Genomic DNA, 15,759 nt, shown 5'->3' on the forward strand with positions numbered 1-15,759 from the left:
TGGTTTTTCCTTTGGCCTGAAACCACTACATCTGTTACACCTGTCTTGGATTTGGCTTTAGAGAGTATGAGGCTTCAGAGATGCAAAGCAGCAGGAAAAGCAGATAGGATAATCCTGTATGAACAAGGAAGGGGGAACCAGGAGCAGACTTGCTTTCCTGGGGGGGAAAATGAGGGAAAAAACTAGTTAGATGGCAGGGGTATCAAGCAGAGCCTTTTTTCCCTCTGGCGTCTATGCCCCGGAAGCAGACAGAGACCCCAGCTCTCCTAAGACAACCATACACTTTGGCTGTTTCATGAAGAGTGCGATAAAGGGACTGCCACTTAAAAGCGTCACAGAAGTGCCAGGGAACTTCTCACCCTTGGGCATGGCTGGGGGGTGGGGAGAGACATAAACATTTTAAAATCCTGTGGATGGGGGATGTGGAAAGGAAAGCAGGGCATCCCATAGATAATAGAGGAATTAAGGGCAAACACAAGAGCTGAAATATTCCTGCAGTTACCCTGACAGCCAGGCAAATTCTACCTTGAGGGCCGAAGCCCCTGGGGCAGAGTGTAGAAGCAGGAGGCGCCCCTGCTTCCAAGTCCACAGTCATCTACTTGTGTCTACATTTTAATTCTGTAGAGGCTCACGCCACAATTCTTCTCCTAAAATCACTTCCCTTCTCATCTTTCTCCTTGTATATTCCACATGACTTCCTTTCATTTTAAATTCATTGAGGGCAGGGGCCAGAAACTCTACAACTCGGCAGGCTCATTCTATAAAGAATGTCTCCCACGTGCTCTGCAATTTTAGTAATGTGTTGTCGCATAAATCAAGTTGACATTAAAACTAACACGTTGACTTTCGTTTCAGAAATAATTTATTTCCCATATAAAAGTTTAAATAAATACTGCATAAATCAATTTAAAAATAGGTTAGTCTTTAACTGTCCATTGAAATCCAGTGCATTGCCTTGTCAGTTACTTCAAGAGCCTCTGCTGCTAAAGAGTCTCACCTCAAAGTCACATTGTCCCTTTCCAGAGCCACAGGGGGGAGATGTTCAGTCCCGGAGGTAACCTGTTAGTCTCCTCAGGAAAGAAAAGTTCCTGAGGATTTGCACTCGAACAACTGTCCAGGCACACCTGTTGTACTTCTTGGACTTGAGGTACTGCCCGAGGTTGAAGTAATATTTCCGCAGGTGAAGATCGGTCGTGTCTCCCATAGTGGAGTTTTTCTTCTGCATTATTTCCTTCCGGATTGGCTCCAGACGATTCATCTGCCCATGGAGTTCCACAAGGAGGTGCTCAATGATGGTGTCAGACCAGCCAGTGCTGGAGAAGTCTCTGGTGAGAATATTGAAGATGTGCTGGAGCATCTCATACATGACCAATACGGCATCTTCCTTCCGGAACTGCTGTGCTTGCTTCATCTCCTCGGGGACCTGGAAGTCCATCCTGGCCTCCAGGCAATGTTGAGGAGTTGAAGGTAACTGCCACAGGAGGTTCTGACACACCACAGAGCTCCGCCTTTGTTGGAATCGAAGCAAGTTGTAGCTCCTGGAAAGAGCTGTGGTGGAGAGACACAGCAGGAGAACCATCTGGAGGAGGCACCGGTAGGTCATGGTGAAATCAGGCCCAGGGCTGCCTGTTCTGCTAGAAGGTCCTGAAGCTGAGTCTCCAAGAGTTTGCAGAGTGAATGTCCTTCCTCCTTGAGTGTGGGCTACTTATACAGGATGCCCCTCCATTCTTTCTATTTGAGAGGAATTTCCCACTTTCAGTTCTCCCTTTCAGTTTTCCCATGTCATTTAAATGGTTAGTTGCCCCCAAAACTCTTTTTCTTTAAGCTCCTTGCTCTTTTAATTTATATATACCACATGGAAAAAAAGATATACAAACTGAGAATTTCTAATGTTTTTTAAAGTTTCAATGAATTGCTGAATGTTAAAGAAAAATATAAGCCAAATCTTTGGAACTAGATTATTACAGGATTCTTTCATATGGAAAAGATTTTTCTTTTTCTCTTTTCATATTATGAGATTTGGGAAGAGGGGGCCTTGTTTGTAAGAGAGTTTTCTTTTTCATAAAAATTAGGTTTAATTCTCAATTCTGCTATTACCAAACAATAATACTTGCAGTTTATGATTTTAAAAGAGACATCTATTTTTCCTATCTATAAGAGAATAATGTTAAACTAAGTTGATGAACAATAAATATATGATATATGTATGATTTAAATTAAATACATGCAGTTTATGATTTTAAAAAAAGACACGTATTTTTTTTCTATCTAAAATAGAGTGATGTTCCTAGAGGGGTGGGAGGGGGCACGAAGGTTCCAGAGGGAGGGGATATACGTATACTTATGGCTGATTCATGTTGATATATGGCAGAAACCAATGTAATATTGTAAAGCAATTATCATTCAAGTAAAAATAAATATATTTAAATAAAGATTAAAAATAATGTATATAAAAAACAAAATAGAATGATGTTAAACTAAGTTGATCTGAATTTTTTGGAGGCCTTAGCCATAAGCAGCAAGACATCACATAACTTTATCAATTTTGTTGTTGTTTTTCAGTTACTAAGTCAGGTCCGACTTTTTGCGACCCCACGGAGTGCACAATGCCAGGCTTCCCTGTCCTTCAGTACCTCCCAGAGTTTGTTTAAACTCATGTCCATTGAGTCAGCGATGCCTTCCAACCATCTCATCTTCTGTCACCCCCTTTCCCTCTTGCCCTCAATCTTTCTCAGCGTCAGGGTGTTTTCTAATGAGTCAGCTCTTTGCATTAGTTGATCAAAGCATTGGAGCTTCAGCTTCAGTATCAGTTCTTCCAATGAATATTCAGGACTGATTTCCTTTAGGATGGGCTGGTTTGATCTCCTTGCAGTCCAAGGGACTCTCAAGAATCTTCTCCAGCACTACAATTTGAAAGCATCAATAATTAGGGGCTCAGCTGTTTTTACAGTCCAATTCTCACATCCATACGTGACTAGACAGACCTTTATTGTCAAAGTGATGTCTCTGCTTTTTAATATGCTATTTAGGTTTGTCACAGGTTTTCTTCCAAGTAGCAAGTGTCTTTTAATTTCGTGGCTGCAGTCACTATCTGCAGTGATTTCAGAGCCCAAGAAAATATTGCTTAATCTCAACTATCCAGAAAATAACTGAAAACTAAAGACTAAGTAATATTTCTAAGCAGGCAAAATAAATGTTACACAGGCCATGCATAAAAGTCCATGGTTCCTCTTGTAGTTGGCCTTTGTGACCATTATTGAGGGTCAATGAATTTTTATTTTGTATATACTTGTAACAATCCAGTCTGATTTTCCATTCTCATGCAAATACATACCAACTTTAAGAAGAGACCTAGAAGGAAAATGGAGGAAAAAATATTAAGCAATCAGGGGACTGAGACGAAAGGTTCTAGTTCAATATTTCTGAGACTGTTTTTGTGTTTATGTGTAGGTACTGATGCTGATAAGAAAGGAATCAGTAAAAAAAAAAATCAAATTATGATTTTCATGTCTGCTTATATAGACGGGGAGATGTACAGTATATTTTTAAAGATTTCAATATAAAAATAAGTTCTTATAAGTGTGCTATTTAATAATTAATAATTTTCAGCTTTTAGCAATACTTGCCTTATCTTTCAACCTGAATTTACTAAATTTACACAATATGCAACTGTCGCACGAGATGATGCAGACTGTGACCCTCACTCTGGGTTATATACTTAAGCAGGAGAGAAGAACATTAATCAAAGACATACCCAAAAGTAAAAATGCAATGGGCTTCCCCAGTGGTTCAGAGGTAAAGAATCCAGCAAGGGAGACACAGGAGATGCGGGTTTGATCCCTGGGTCAGGAGGATCCCCTGCAGAAGGAACAACCCACTCCAGTATTCTTGCTTGGAAAGTTCTGTGGACAGAGGAGACTGGTGCGCTACAGTCCATGGGGTTGCAAAGAGTTGGACATGACTGAGCAACTGAGCAGAGCACACAAATGCAATGGTAACCCATGTTACAAAGGAGAGGCGCTTAGTTTCGTGGGCATCTATGATATAAGGACATAATGTAGTAGAAGAAATCACAGAAGGCTGTCCTGAGGCAAGGACACTGGAGCTAAAATCAGAAGGAAGGTCAGATGGGACGGCACGTGCTAAGGCCTTGTGGTGGGAGGACACACGTCGGGGTAAAGGACTGACTGAAGGCCAGAGTGACTCCTAAGTCAGAAAGTGGTCAGTGAATGATCTGAGATGAGGCCAGAAGGCAGGCAAGAGCCAGACAGCACACAGATTGGGAGACCATGGAAGAAGTTTTTCTTTATCCTCAGAACAGTAGAAGCTATGGGAGGGTTTTGCTGGGGCTAAGTAACTTCATTAGATTTGAGGGGAAAAAGAAATCTCTCTACAGGAAGCGATCAGTAAAGGACAAAGAACAGAATGAGTGCAGGCAGTATAGTTAGGAGATTACCTAATTGTAGGCCTAGGTGCTAGTGGTAGAGAAGAATTCATTCATTCCTGTGAAATCTCTCATGTCCTGACAGGACCGGAAGCTGAGAAATCCTCCATCATTTTACAGTTACATCAGTACCACTGGTTATTATAATTTTAATGTCTACTTAGTGTACAGGAACATTACTTCTATTGTACCAAACCGAAATAGAGGCTGGAAGTATCTGGGTAAATGTATAATCCTGACCTCCAGGTTTCTCATCATCAATAGATCTCCTATCTTCTGATCTTTATAATTTGCTGAACAAACTATATCTCCCAAATCTCCCAGAGAGGACTATCTATTGGTGATGTCCAAGGTATTCCCAAGAAACTATTTGTGCTTGAGCTGTTCTGATGCAATGTGGAGTAGAGAGGAAGCAATCCATCCTTTCTTCTAAACTGGGTGAGTGGGAAAGATACCTGTGTCATTCCCTCAAATGAGTGAAGAGTACGAAGAATGGAAAAGATAAAGCAACCAATCCAAAGAATGATTCTGGGAAGATGACAGTGGTGACGGTATAATGTTAAATTTCAATGAATTCTCACAAAGAAACAGACATTGCCACCAGATAGAAACAAGAACCCTACTGAGCATGGAACTCATTGACATGAGCCACAAAAATGCAAGCAAATGAGGACAAACCACCAGTTGCCACAGGACCAGCCTGAGAGGAGCATCCATGTGGGAGAAAGCAGAGGAAAGCAATGGACCTAAGAACCCCAAAGTAGCAGAGAGGTATTTATTGGAAAGCCATCCGGGCCAGTCTGAAAACAGCAGCTGAAACTGGAAGGGCTTTGGCTCAATGTTATAGCTGTTGAGTTGTGATGATACCTCGTAAGCTCTGAAAGGCAGTGAAATAGTCGAGGAGACCAGCAAGGTTCAAATCAACCAGGCACAGCTCCACTTTGGAAATGGATCTGCACTGAGGAGTAAGTGCTAACGATGGGGTCAAATTTTAGCAGGATATAAACAGGAGAGACAAGGGAAGAGAAGACCAGACCAAGGTGAGAGGTGGGAAACTCAGAAAGCAAGCAGCCATATTTTTGAACATTTTACAGAAGCAGCAGAAGGGGGAGCTCTGTCAAACTAGAAAAGTCACCCTGCACTACTTCTATTGTAGAAACTGAGGAAGCATAAACTCTTGTAAAATCAAGCAACAGAATAGTAGTGTTAAGATTAAATTTCATACAGGTTATTGTTAGAAAAAAGAGAATAAGGTGCCAGACTAATAGCTCTACAGATAATGAAAATATACCAGTTCAGTTCAGTTCAGTCACTCAGTCGTGTCCGACTCTTTGCAACCCCATGAATCACAGCACGCCAGGCCTCCCTGTTCATCACCAACTCCCGGAGTTCACTCAGACTCACGTCCATCGAGTCTGTGATGCCATCCAGCCATCTCATCCTCAGTCGTCCCCTTCTCCTCCTGCCCCCAATCCCTCCCAGCATCAGAGTCTTTTCCAATGAGTCAACTCTTCTCATGAGGTGGCCAAAGTACTGAAGTTTTAGCTTTAGCATCATTCCTTCCAGAAATACATGCAAATGAAATGGATTGAATTAGTGTTACCACAGGAGTATTTAAATATTTAAAAATTACATAAAACAACATAAACAATATTAGACAAATGCAGAAATGAAGTAATATATAGACAAGAAATCATTAGAAATAAAGCAAAAAACTTTAAATCTTGTTGAATAAGACATAGTCACAGATAAGAAGTTTTGGAAAAATCTGTTAATTGAGAAGTTTCAATATGGAAAAATGAAGCAAATCAACAGCATATAAAAATATCATATATTGATCAAGGGGAATTACTTTTAGGAAACTGAGGATGTCTATATTATACGATTCATAGTGAAAAAGACAAATTAAATATCCATCAGTAGGGAACTGACAAAGTAATATTATCATACAGACCAAAATGGAATACTTTATAGCCATTAAAAGGAAGGTCAGGTTATATATAGACATACATTCAAAAATATTTAATAAAAAGGGCAATATCACACTAAATGCCAGGCAGGATGAAGCACAAGCTGGAATCAAGATTGCTGGGAGAAATATCAATAACCTCAGATATGCAGATGACACCAACCCTTACGGCAGAAAGTGAAGAAGAACTGAAGAGCCTCTTGATGAAAGTGAAAGAGGACAGTGAAAAAGCTGGCTTAAAACTCAACTTTCAAAAAACAAAGATCAAGGGATCCAGTCCCATCAACTCATGGCAAATAGATGAGGAAACAATGGAAAGACTGAGAGGCTTTATTTTGGGGGGCTCCAAAATCACTGCAGATGGTGATTGCAGCCAGGAAATTAAAAGACGCTTGGTCCTTGGAAGAAAAGTTATGACCAATCTAGACAGCATATTAAAAAGCAGAGACATTACTTTGCCAACAAAGGTCTGTCTAGTCAAAGCTATGGTTTTTCCAATAGTCACGTATGGATGTGAGAGTTGGACTATAAAGAAAGCTGAGCGCTGAAGAATTGATGCTCTTGAACTGTGGTGTTGGTGAAGACTCTTGAGAGTTCTTTGGACTGCAAGGCAATCCAACCAATCCATCCTAAAGGAAATTAGTCCTGAATATTCATTGAAAGGACTGATACTGAGCTGAAACTCCAATACTTTGGCCACCTGATGCAAAGAACTGACTCCTTGTGAAAAACTCTGATGCTGGGAAATATTGAAGGTTGGGGGAGAAGGGGGTGACAGAGGATGAGATGGTTGGATGGCATCATCAACTCGATGGACATGAGTTTGAGCAAACTCTGGGAGTTTGTGATGGACAGGGAAGCCAGGGGTGCTGCAGTCCATGGGGTCGCAAAGAGTCAGACACGCCTGAGCGACTGAACTGAACTTAATAACGGACATGATATTATTATTAACTTTATAAATTAATAAAGATAGACACATATATGCTGATATATGCATGCAATTTTTTATCACTGGGCACTTTCACTCATCTATTGGTAGTAGATATCCTAGAATAAGAATGCAACAAGGAGGAAAATTCTTTCACTTTGTGCCTTTAGAACTGTTTGTACATGGATTTTTTTCCCATAAAAAAGAATATCTGGGAGATAGGATTCTTAGGCATTTTTATCACTTAGTGCACTTTATCTGCATGAAAGAATAAAACAAATGTTACCAAATGTTTACCTTTCTTTTCTCACTTTTAAACTTTTTCCTATAATGAACACATATTGTGTGATTATAAAATAAAAAGCACTTAGTTATATTCAAAATCAGGGCATAAAATTATACATATGATGTAACTATGTAAAAACATGTAGAGAAAAAAACTAATTAAAGGAAATATACCAGTATTTTAATAGTGATTATGTTTGACTAGTGAAAGTAAAGGGTGATTTTTTTCCTTTTTTTTCTTGCAAGGATTCCAACTTTCCAACCGGTAAATGTATTCTTTCATTATTAACTAATCTGGGTTAATAAATGCAGCATTTTTGGGTTTATTAATTTCATTCAAAATCAGCAATGACCAGAATAAATATAATGCAAGCCAAACCTGTGTAATTTAAATTTTTCTGGTAGCCACATCAAAATAAAAAGAAACGTTAATTTTAACAGTATATTTTATTTAACACAATATATCTAAATGTTATCATTTCAACATAAGCCAATATAAACTTATTAGTGAGATAGGTACATTCTTCTTTTCCATAGTGCCTTCAAAAGACAGTACAAGGTGTTAGTCACAGTACAGCTCAGGCTGGACTAGTCAAGCGCTCAGCTGGCCACATGGGGTTGTCGGCTCCATGGTGACCAACACAGCTCAAGATGGAGGGAGCAGTAGGAAAACAAGATCAATATTAAAAGTCAACCACTTTTTTTATATGAGCAATTAAAAGTTGGAAAATGCCATTTACAAATGATACCATTGACAATAACATAAAGTGTCCACTACTGAGAAACTGTCGTACCAGAGGGGGCCAAGAAGACGTGGCAATTACAGGTAACGGGGCATCCTAAGTGACATCCCAGAAGAGAAAAAGAACATTAGGTAAAAAACGAAGGAGACCTGGGAATTCCCTGGAGATCTAGTGGTTGGGACTCTTTGCTTTCAGGGCAGGAGGCCCGAGTTCCATCCCTGCTCAGAGAACTAAGATCCCACAAGTCTCAGAACCAAAAATAAGAAACTCAATAAAAAGTTGCTACAACCAGAGTGTGTGTGAGAGGGGGCGGGGTGGGGGGAGGGAGAGGCATTAGGAGCTCTTCATAAAGTGTAGACTGGGTAATTTTTAATAATAGTTTGTGACTGGACTGGCTCTTTGTGGCAGCAGGCGGGCTTTCTCCAGTTGGAGCAAGCGTGGGCTGCTCTCTAGCTGAGCTGCTCGGGCTTCTCCCTGCGGAGCTCTCTCCTGCTGCAGAGCACAGACTCCAGGGCCCAGCTCAGTAGTTGTGGTGCACAGGCGCAGGGGCCTCTCAGCACATGTCATCCTCCCTGAGCGGGGCTGGGACCCAGGTCCCCTGCACTGGCAGGTGGGTTCTTAACCGCTGGCCCACCAGGGAAGCCCTAGACTTTAATGCTTTTCAATGTAGCATTGACAGGCCCAATTACCTTCCCTTTTGGCCTCTAAGGACAAGTGTAGAATTGAAATTTGATTCAGATTAGATGGCCAGAAACTAATGAAGAATCGAAGCTTTCTCTGTTCCATTGAGATTGTCTTTTGTTCCACCTTGATCATCAATAAGGATTAAGCAACTTGCCCAACTAATTCTTCTTCTGAGTGAGCAAAAGACATGTAAGCATGTGATGAGGTGGTCAGCATCTGTGAGAAGGGAATACAGAGTCTACAATAGAGACTGCCAAGGTCACCTCCTACTGAGACTCACACTGTCATTTAGTGAGCAAATATTTAGCAAATGTTTCTTAACCACTTCATAAACAAAAGAAGCAAATGTGCCAATTTATTGGACTATTTTTAAAAAGCCTCTCAATAAACTTTTGCTACTGGCTTGATATATACTTTTCATATTCTTTCTGAGGTTTTTTCCAACATATTTATTATTTATTGTTGTTGCAAGAATGAATGAAACACGTTTTTCATTAAATTTTTCTACCATTTAATGGACCAGATCTTCCTTGCATTTCATACACAAACACATATCAAGATAATTTTGGTTTTTAATCTGGCTAACTTTACAAATGCTATATCTAAAAGCGCTTGGTTGGATTTTCAAATTTTTAAATAAACAAATATATTGTCTGCAAATACAAATTTTAAAGGACTGAACATGTGTGATGATCGTATAGAGCAACCGCTATTTGGTGTATGAAATTGTACTTTAAAAACTATTTTGTAGCAAAGCTGAAATATGCATAGCCTATGACCTAGTAAGTCCAGCAATCACCCTGGAAAAAAAATCAAGTGAATATACGTCAGGATATAACTAAAGAATAGTTATACTAGCACTATTGATAGCAGTACGAAACACAAAATGACCTAAATATCCTTTAAAATGGCATAAATACATAAGTTGTTATCTATGCTTATAGTAGGTTTGTTAATAACAAGATGTACGAAACACAATAAACACAAAAACATAGCAGTGAGTAAGAGAAACTCAGCTCAAAAGAAAACATGGACCATTTGTATAAACGTATACAAAATTTAGGGCTTCCCTGGTGGCTCAGAGGGTAAAGCGTCTGCCTGGGATGCGGGAGACCCGGGCTTGATCCCTGGTCGGGAAGATCCCCCTGGAGAAGGAAATGGCACCCCGCTCCAGTACTCTTGCCTGAAGAATCCCATGGAGGGAGGAGCCTGGTAGGCTACAGTCCACGGGATCGCAAATAGTTGGACACGACTGAGCGACTTCACTTCACTTCATACAAAATTTAAAAATAGGCCTAACTAGACAGGAGACATTTTGCTCAGCAACCTAGAGAACTCCTGTGAAGCTTCAGGACCACAATGGAAAGTCCGTCTCCAGCTTGAGGGAAGAGCGTGTCTTCCTACCTTCCAGCTGCGGCCTCGCTCTCGCTGTCGCTCTCTCTCAGCACCTGAGGCTGACTCTGCCCAGGTTGGGGTTGCCCTGTGCTCACAGCCAACAGCTGGTGGGCCCAGAGCCCCTCCTCAGGCCTCCCACCTGGTGTGGAGAGGGGCAGCATGCAGAGGGATCTAAGTGCTCCTGGTTGCAGTCTTCTCTCTTGCCCTTTCTCACAGCCTGGACATCTTGCCACAGACCTTGGATAGACTCGTTGTGTGATTTTTTTTCTAGCTCAATCAGGATGCAGCTGGAACTAGGTACTTGGCTGAAGGCCTCTCTGCCTAGCTCTCCTACCTCCTCCAAAACATACCCAACCAGAAGATCCCACACTCTGCACCCCTGTCACTCTCAGAATGCTCCCATCAGAGGGTCGATGACCCAGGAAGAGGCAGGAGCAGCGCAGGCCTTGTTTTCACTGTTTGCTGCCAGGACCCACTGCTGCTGGACACTCAGACTGGCCCTTTCAGAACATGCCCGTCTGCATCAAGCCTGCATTTACTTCAGATCCCAGGCCGTTCTCTGAGCTAGACTTTAATTCTCAGGATCACTATCAGGGGTGCAGTGAGTCAGGCTAACCCAAGGTTGAGAAAACGGTTAAAAGGGACAACACATTGGCTGCAGCTGCTGAACAAGCCTCAGAGGCCGCCGTCTGCTGACATGTGAGCAAGTCCCACTGTGTGGGTTCTGGGTTAGTTTCCTGTCTCTGAGGCAGTTTCTGAATCTTCCTTAAAGTGAAACAGCCCAAAGCAAAGCCATCTACATACTCAAAACGACAACTGACTTGAGTTTTGTTACATCCTCAGAGATTGCGTCATGAACCCCAGAAGGCAAAAATAGCAAGGAAGTTGATGCAACAAGTGAAAAGGAAACTAAATGCAAGCTGCCAAAAGGGATTTCAGGATCCAGCCTGGGAATCCCCTCTGGCCTGGCCTCCTGGCTGAGTTGAGTGCACAGAGCAGAGGTTCCTTCTGACTGCCTGCCAGATGCCTATGTTTTCCTGGCTGAAACTCTGAGCTCCTAAACTCTAGGAGAAACAAGAATCCAGTGAGGGTGGGAATGAGTCCTTGTAAACAGCTGGCCTGTGTGCCATGTAGGGATGTTTCCATCTAGAACTCGGTATTGTTACAACCTGCTTGGCCTCCTCATCCCAGTGAATGGCTATTTCTCCTCTCACTGTGTGGTGGGTGAGCTGCAGGAATCTGTCTCTGAACAGCTCTCTGGGAACTTCCCGACCACAGACCCAGAACCTCAGGAAACAATCTTCTAACCAGATTCAAACCCAAAGAGTTAATACGTAAGGAGCACTTAGGAAATGTCTGGTACCATACAGAGCATGTGCTATAAATTAAAGCAATTAATCTTACCACACTTTCAAGAGGAGCTTTTATGATTATCTTAGTTAAGACAGTTATTGTAGTTAGTTATTGCAGTTAAGATACAATGCAGGAATTTATAACTAGACAATCTAATTTTAAGTACTAATGAAGAAAAATCTCAAAGATCTATTAGCGGGTAAATATAAATGAGAAACTGAAGTCTATAAAAAATGATATTTTTGTGATATATTTTAATATGTCCATATGTATAGATTTATTAACTACATATGAAAATGTCTAGAAGGATACCCATTAAATTGTTAACAGTATAGGAATAGGGTGCATCCTCCTAGAGGTCAAGGGTAGGCTTTTCTTTGTATGAATTATTTAAAAGTTTAGCAATGACATGTGTGTGTTTAATATATATAAATAAGCTTAAGAAACCCTCTTTATTTCTTTAGAGTCACATTTATCATGGCAGCTACTGGTTCTCAGATCTCTTAGCTGTCTCTGCTATCCCCAGCCTGCCTTGCTATTTTTTGCCTCATTTTGAACAGTTCAGGAGACTCTTCGCATAGTGGCCAAATGTAGAAAACTTACTCTCCCTTCCTCATCCTACTCCAGGATCCTAGATTCCACATATGCAGATTGACCTCCCATGATGTATGTGGTTCTGCACTAACCCTTGAAGGTGCTCTGGTTCTTACAGGCCCCAGGCAGGCACCTGAGTCCATGACCTGGGCTTTTCTCCACTCATCTCCCTCCCACCTCTAGTCTGTGTCTCAAGAATCACATTCAGTCCCTCCTCATACTGTCCCTTGTTCCTTCTATGACCCAGAGTGGGTAACCCGGTTCCCTCTTTATTCAGGAGGCTTCAGTTCAGTTCAGTCACTCAGTCGTGTCCGACTTTTTGTGACCCCATGGACTGCAGCATGCCAAGCCTCCCTGTCCATCAGCATCTCCCAGAGTTTACACAGACTCATGTCCATTGAGTCGGTGATGCCATCCAACCATCTCATCCGCTGTCATCCCCTTCTCCTCCTGCCCTCAATCTTTCCCAGCATCAGGGTCTTTTCAAATGAGTCAGCTCTTCACATCAGGTGGCCAAAGTATTGGAGTTTCAGCTTCAACATCAGTCCTTCCAATGAACACCCAGGACTGATGTCCTTTAGGATGGACTGGTTTGATCTCCTTGCAGACCAAGGGACTCTCAAGAGTCTTCTCCAACACCACAGTTCAAGAGCATCAATTCTTCGGCACTCAGCTTTCTTTATAGTCCAACTCTCACATCCATACATGACCACTGGAAAAACCATAGCCTTGACTAGATGGACCTTTGTTGGTAGTGTAATGTCTCTGCATTTTAATATGCTCTCTGGGTTGGTTATAATTTTCCTTCCAAGGAGTAAGCGTCTTCTAATTTCATGGCTGCAGTCACCATCTGCTGTGATTTTGGAGCCCCCCAAAATAAAGTCAGCCACTGTTTCCACTGTTTCCCATTTATTTGCCACGAAGTGATGGGACCGGATGCCATGATCTTAGATTTCTGAATGTTGAGCTTTAAGCCAAGATTTTCTCTCTCCTCTTTCACTTTCATCAAGAGGCTCTTTAGTTCTTCACTTTCTGCCAAAAGGGTGGTGTCATGTCATCTGCATATCTGAGGTTATTGATATTTCTCCCAGCAATCCTGATTCCAGCTTGTGTTTCTTCCAGTCCAGTGTTTCTCATGATGTACTCTGCGTAGAAGTTAAATAAGCAGGGTGACAATATACAGCCTTGACATACTCCTTTTCCTATTTGGAACCAGTCTGTTGTTCCATGTCCGGTTCTAACTGTTGCTTCCTGACCTGCATACAGGTTTCTCAAGAGGCAGATCAAGCGGTCTAGTATTCCCATCTCTTTCAGAATTTTCCACAGTTTATTGTGATCCACACAGTCAAAGGCTTTGGCATAGTCAATAAAGCAGAAGTAGATGTTTTTCTGGATCTCTCTTGCTTTTTCGATGATCCAGCGGATGTTGGCAATTTGATCTCTGTTTCCTCTGCCTTTTCTAAAACCAGCTTGAACATCTGGAAGTTCAGACTTCATGTATTGCTAAAGCCTGGCTTGGAGGATTTTGAGTATTACTTTATTGTTGTATGAGATGAGTGCAATTGTGCAGTAGTTTGAGCATTCTTTGGCATTGCCTTTCTTAGGGATTGGAATGAAAACTGACCTTTTCCAGTCCTGTGGCCACTGCTGAGTTTTCCAAATTTGCTGGCATATTGAGTGCAGCTCTTTCAAAGCATCATCTTTCAGGAATCGAAATAGCTCAACTGGAATGCCATCATCTCCACTAGCTTTGTTCATAGTGGTGCTTTCTAAGGCCCATTTGACTTCATCACATTCCAAGATGTCTGGCTCTAAGTGAGTGATCACACCATCGTGATTATCTGGGTCGTGAAGATCTTTTTTGTATAGTTATGCTTCCCAGGTGCCTAAGAGATTAAAGCATCTACCTGCAATGTGGGAGACCCAGGTTCAACCCCTGGGTCAGGAAGATTCCCTGGAATAGGAAATGGCAACCCACTCCAGTATTCTCGCCTGGAGAATCCCATGGACAGAGGAGCCTGGTAGGCTACAGTCCACAGGGTCGCAAGGAATCGGACACGACTGAGTGACTTCACGTTCTTTTTTTCTTTTCGGTGTATTCTTGACACCTCTTCTGCTTCTGTTAGGGTCATACAATTTCTGTCCATTTTTGAGCCCATCTTTGCATGAAATGTTCCCTTGGTATCTCTAATTTTCTTGAAAAGATCTCTAGCTTTTCCCATTCTATTGTTTTCCTCTATTTCTTTGCACTGATCACTGAGGAAGGCTTTTCTCTCTCTTCTTGCTATCCTTTGGAACTCTGCATTCAGATGGCTTTATATTTCCTTTCCTACTTTGCTTTTGGCTTCTCTTCTTTTCACAGCTATTTGTAAGGCCACCTCAGACAGCCATTTTGCTTTTTTGCATTTCTTTTTTTTGGAGATGGTCTTACTCCCTGTTTCCTGTACAATGTCACGAACCTCTGTCCACAGTACTTCAGGCACTCGGTCTATCAGATCCAGTCCCCTTAAACCTATTTCTCACTTCCACTATATAATTGTAAAGGATTTGATTTAGGTCATAGCTGAATGGTCTAGTGGTTTTCCCTACTTTCTTCAATTGAAATCTGAATTTGGCAATAAGGAATTCCTGATCTGAGCCACAGTCTGCTCCCGGTCTTGTTTTTACTGACTGTATGGATCTTCTCTATCTTTGGCTGCAAAGAATATAACCAGTCTGATTTTGGTGTTGGCCATCTGGTGATGTCCATGTGTAGAGTCTTCTCTTGTGTTGTTGCAAGAGGGTGTTTGCTATGACCAGTGCGTTCTCTTGGCAAGAGTCTATTAGCATTTACCCTGCTTCGTTATGTACTCCAAGGCCAAATTTGCCTGTTACTCTAGGTGTTTCTTGACTTCCTACTTTTGCATTCCAGTCCCCTATAATGGAAAGGGCATATTTTGGGGGTGTTAGTTCTAAAAGTTCTTGTAGGTCTTCATAGAACCGTTCAACTTCAGCTTCTTCAGCATTACTGATTGAGGCATAGACTTGAATTATCATGATATTGAATGATTTGTTTTGGAAACAACCAGAGATCACTCTGTCATTTTTGAGATTGCATCCAAGTACTGCATTTTGGACTCTGTTGTTGATGATGATGGCTACTTCATTTCTTCTAAGGGATTCTTGCCCACAATAGTAGATATAATGGTCATCTGAGCTAAATTCGCCCATTCCAGTCCATTTTAGTTCACTGATTCCCAAAATGTTGATGTTCGCTCTTGCCATCTCCTGTTTGACCACTTCCAATTTGCTTTGATTCATGGACCTAACATTCCAGGTTCCTATGCAATATTGCTCTAATATAGAGCAATAATGCATTCTATAT

General features: G+C 41.5%; 1 protein-coding gene across 1 annotated transcript; it reads right to left on the minus strand.

Annotated features, from left to right (window-relative positions):
• Positions 1-928: 928 nt before the first annotated feature.
• Positions 929-1,695, minus strand: LOC101103376 (interferon beta-2-like). The gene has a single exon (XM_004004399.6). It carries the CDS (start codon positions 1,601-1,603, stop codon positions 1,043-1,045), a length of 561 nt encoding a protein of 186 aa, XP_004004448.2. The 5' UTR covers positions 1,604-1,695; the 3' UTR covers positions 929-1,042.
• Positions 1,696-15,759: the final 14,064 nt, after the last annotated feature.

The sequence above is a fragment of the Ovis aries genome, chromosome 2 (assembly GCF_016772045.2).
Source record: "Ovis aries strain OAR_USU_Benz2616 breed Rambouillet chromosome 2, ARS-UI_Ramb_v3.0, whole genome shotgun sequence".
In the NCBI taxonomy this organism is placed as follows: Eukaryota; Metazoa; Chordata; class Mammalia; order Artiodactyla; family Bovidae; genus Ovis; species Ovis aries.